Raw genomic sequence first — 2,750 nt, 5'->3', positions numbered from 1 at the left:
GAAGACCATCATCACCATCATTAGCAGCAGCATCATTATCACCATCAACATCCATTATCATTATCATCATTATCACTAGCAGCAGCAGCATTATCAATATCACCATCATCCATTATTATTATTATCAACATCCATTATCATTATCACCATTATCATCATCATCATCATTAGCAGCAGCAGCATTATCAATATCACCTTCATCCATTATCCTTATCGTCATCATCATCACCATCATTTGCAGCAGTATTATCAATATCACTGTCATACATTATCGTTATCAGCATCCATTATCATGCTGGAGCATGTTCAGAGGAGGGCAACGGGGATGATTTATTTATTTAATTTATTTATTTATTACATTTTTATACTGCCCAGTAGCCGAAGCTCTCTGGGCGGTTTACAAAGAAATCATCAGGGGTCTGGAAACAAAGCCCTATGAAGAGAGACTGAAAGAAGTGGGCATGGTTAGCCTGGAGAAGAGAAGATTGAGGGGAGACATGATAGCACTCTTCAAATATTTAAAAGGTTGTCACACAGAGGAGGGCCAGGATCTCTTCTCGATCCTCCCAGAGTGCAGGACATGGAATAATGGGCTCAAGTTAAAGGAAGCCAGATTCCAGCTGGACATCAGGAAAAACTTTCTGACTGTTAGAGCAGTACGACAATGGAATCAGTTAGCTTGGAAGGTTGTGGGCTCTCCCAAACTAGAGGCCTTCAAGAGGCAACTGGACAACCATCTGTCAGGGATGCTTTAGGGTGATTCCTGCATTGAGCAGGGGGTTGGACTCGATGGCCTTGTAGGTCCCTTCCAACGCTGCTATTCTATGATTCTATGATTAGCAGCAGCAACAGCATTATCAATATCAGTATCAGCATCCATTACCATTATCACTGTTTTTATTGTGGTTTTTTTAATGTTTTTGATGGTTTTACATTTTGTATACTTTTTTACTGTTTACTGTTTTTAACTTTTGTAAACCGCCCAGAGAGCTTCAGCTATGGGACAGTATATAAATGAAAATAAATAAATAAATAAATAAAATAATAAATAAGACACCATAAACGAGAAAGCCAAAGAAACCATGGCTTTAACAAGGGTTAATGAGGCTTTTTGCTTTATTTACCATCATTAAAGCCATGGTTTAAGGTGCCTACTGAACATGGCCTGGCTTTCTGGCTTAACCACCAAGTCTGATTAGGATTAGGAACTACTCAGCTTCACATCTGAAACCAGAAAGAGTGCCTTGATTTCTTCTAATATGAAATAAAATTTGAAATAGCTTTCATAATATTTGTAAATAAAACAAATGTTAAGAAGACACTGTAAGCGTTGCCAGGAGCAAATGAGATTTTTTTTGTCTAAGCTCAGATTCACTTCCTCTCACTGTGCGTCTTGCACAGTAATACAGAGCAGTGTCTTCGAGTTTTAGAGAGTTCATCTGAAGATACACCATGTTCAAAGCATTGTTCCTGGAGATGGTGAAGCGCCCTTTTACTGAGTCAGCATAGAACTGTGTGCTTCCACTTTCATATATTCGTGCAATCCATTCTAGTCCCTTCCCAGAAGCCTGTCTGACCCACATCATCTCATAGCTGCTGAAGGTGAACCCTGACCCTTCACAGGAGAGCCGGACAGACTCTCCAGGTCTTTTTATATCTCCTCCAGTCTCCTCCAGACGGATCTCTGATTGAACACCTGTAATGAAAAAGATATTGTAAAGATCGGAAGATAGTAAAGCTCTTTAGACATTAACCACTAGACTGTAAGTGTTGTCATGTCATGCTCTGGAAGAAAAACAAGAACAATTACCTCTGAAGATGGCTGAAAGGAAAATGAATTGAATCCAAAATATCATATTTTTTTCCTGTTGCTTTGAAAAGATTGACTGGAAGGTGATTACAGAAGCAAGAAGTTGTATCTCTTGGTGTAGCAGGGGAAGAATTTAAAGAGGAAACTGCCCCCATATTTGCATACACCTCAGTATAAATGAGCTACCCAGACTTTTGCCAACCTCTATCTTGTTCTTCTGGTTTGTTTGCTTTGTTTACATCTTAAAGCAGATCTTGTTATGCAGTTCTTAGCTCTGAACTTTAGGATTTCCCCCCAAAAAAGAAAGTTTATGAGGAAAAGTTGCATATAGAAATTGATACGTTAGAGGAAATTCTGTATGAGAGAGAGGAGAGGAGACCCTAAAAGCTCTATCCGACATGCATTTTACACCCACTCATTACTGGGCACTCAGGAATTGTTCACATGACGTCATCTGCCTCTCGCATTTCTTTCGCCACTTCTGGCCTTTGTTGCACTGCAAACACACACACACACACACCCAGAACAAGTCTGATTACTGCTCTCTCCTACCAGACTGAATGGGCCTAATTACTTCCTGTTTTCAAGGAGCGACATCAGAGCGCCGACAGAGAAGTGATGGGAGCCGCACTTTTCGACCTAGTTGTGATGGGGCTTTAAGTCTCCCTATCCCTCCCCCTGACCCAAACACCATTAGATACACCCAAAAATGTGTCTAGTGGAATATCAACAGGAAAGAGGGTGGAGAATCGAAGGTACCCTCTGTCTCTCTTCCTGCTCTGCTCAATGTTTGCCACCAGAGAATAGGATTTTGGGAACACTGTGAAGTTGGAATTCTCCCTGGATACCAACTGGACTGCTCTGCTCTAATACTAAAAAAGCCACATGGAACAAAACAAGTTTACAGAGAAGCAGCCACATAACTTCAGAAGAGAATTCA

The 2,750-nt window shown here is 40.6% G+C and overlaps 1 gene segment (V, D, J or C); it reads right to left on the bottom strand.

Annotated features, from left to right (window-relative positions):
• Positions 1–1,310: 1,310 nt before the first annotated feature.
• Positions 1,311–1,871, bottom strand: LOC134405928 (immunoglobulin heavy variable 3-48-like). The segment is given in 2 exon segments: positions 1,311–1,696; positions 1,811–1,871. Coding segments are annotated over 2 exon segments (432 nt in total).
• Between the last annotated feature and the right edge of the window lie 879 nt (positions 1,872–2,750).

Source organism: Elgaria multicarinata, chromosome 11 (genome assembly GCF_023053635.1).
Source record: "Elgaria multicarinata webbii isolate HBS135686 ecotype San Diego chromosome 11, rElgMul1.1.pri, whole genome shotgun sequence".
Taxonomy (NCBI): domain Eukaryota; kingdom Metazoa; phylum Chordata; class Lepidosauria; order Squamata; family Anguidae; genus Elgaria; species Elgaria multicarinata.
Note: the sequence above shows the minus strand (reverse complement) of the source record. Positions and strands in the feature narration are given on the sequence as shown.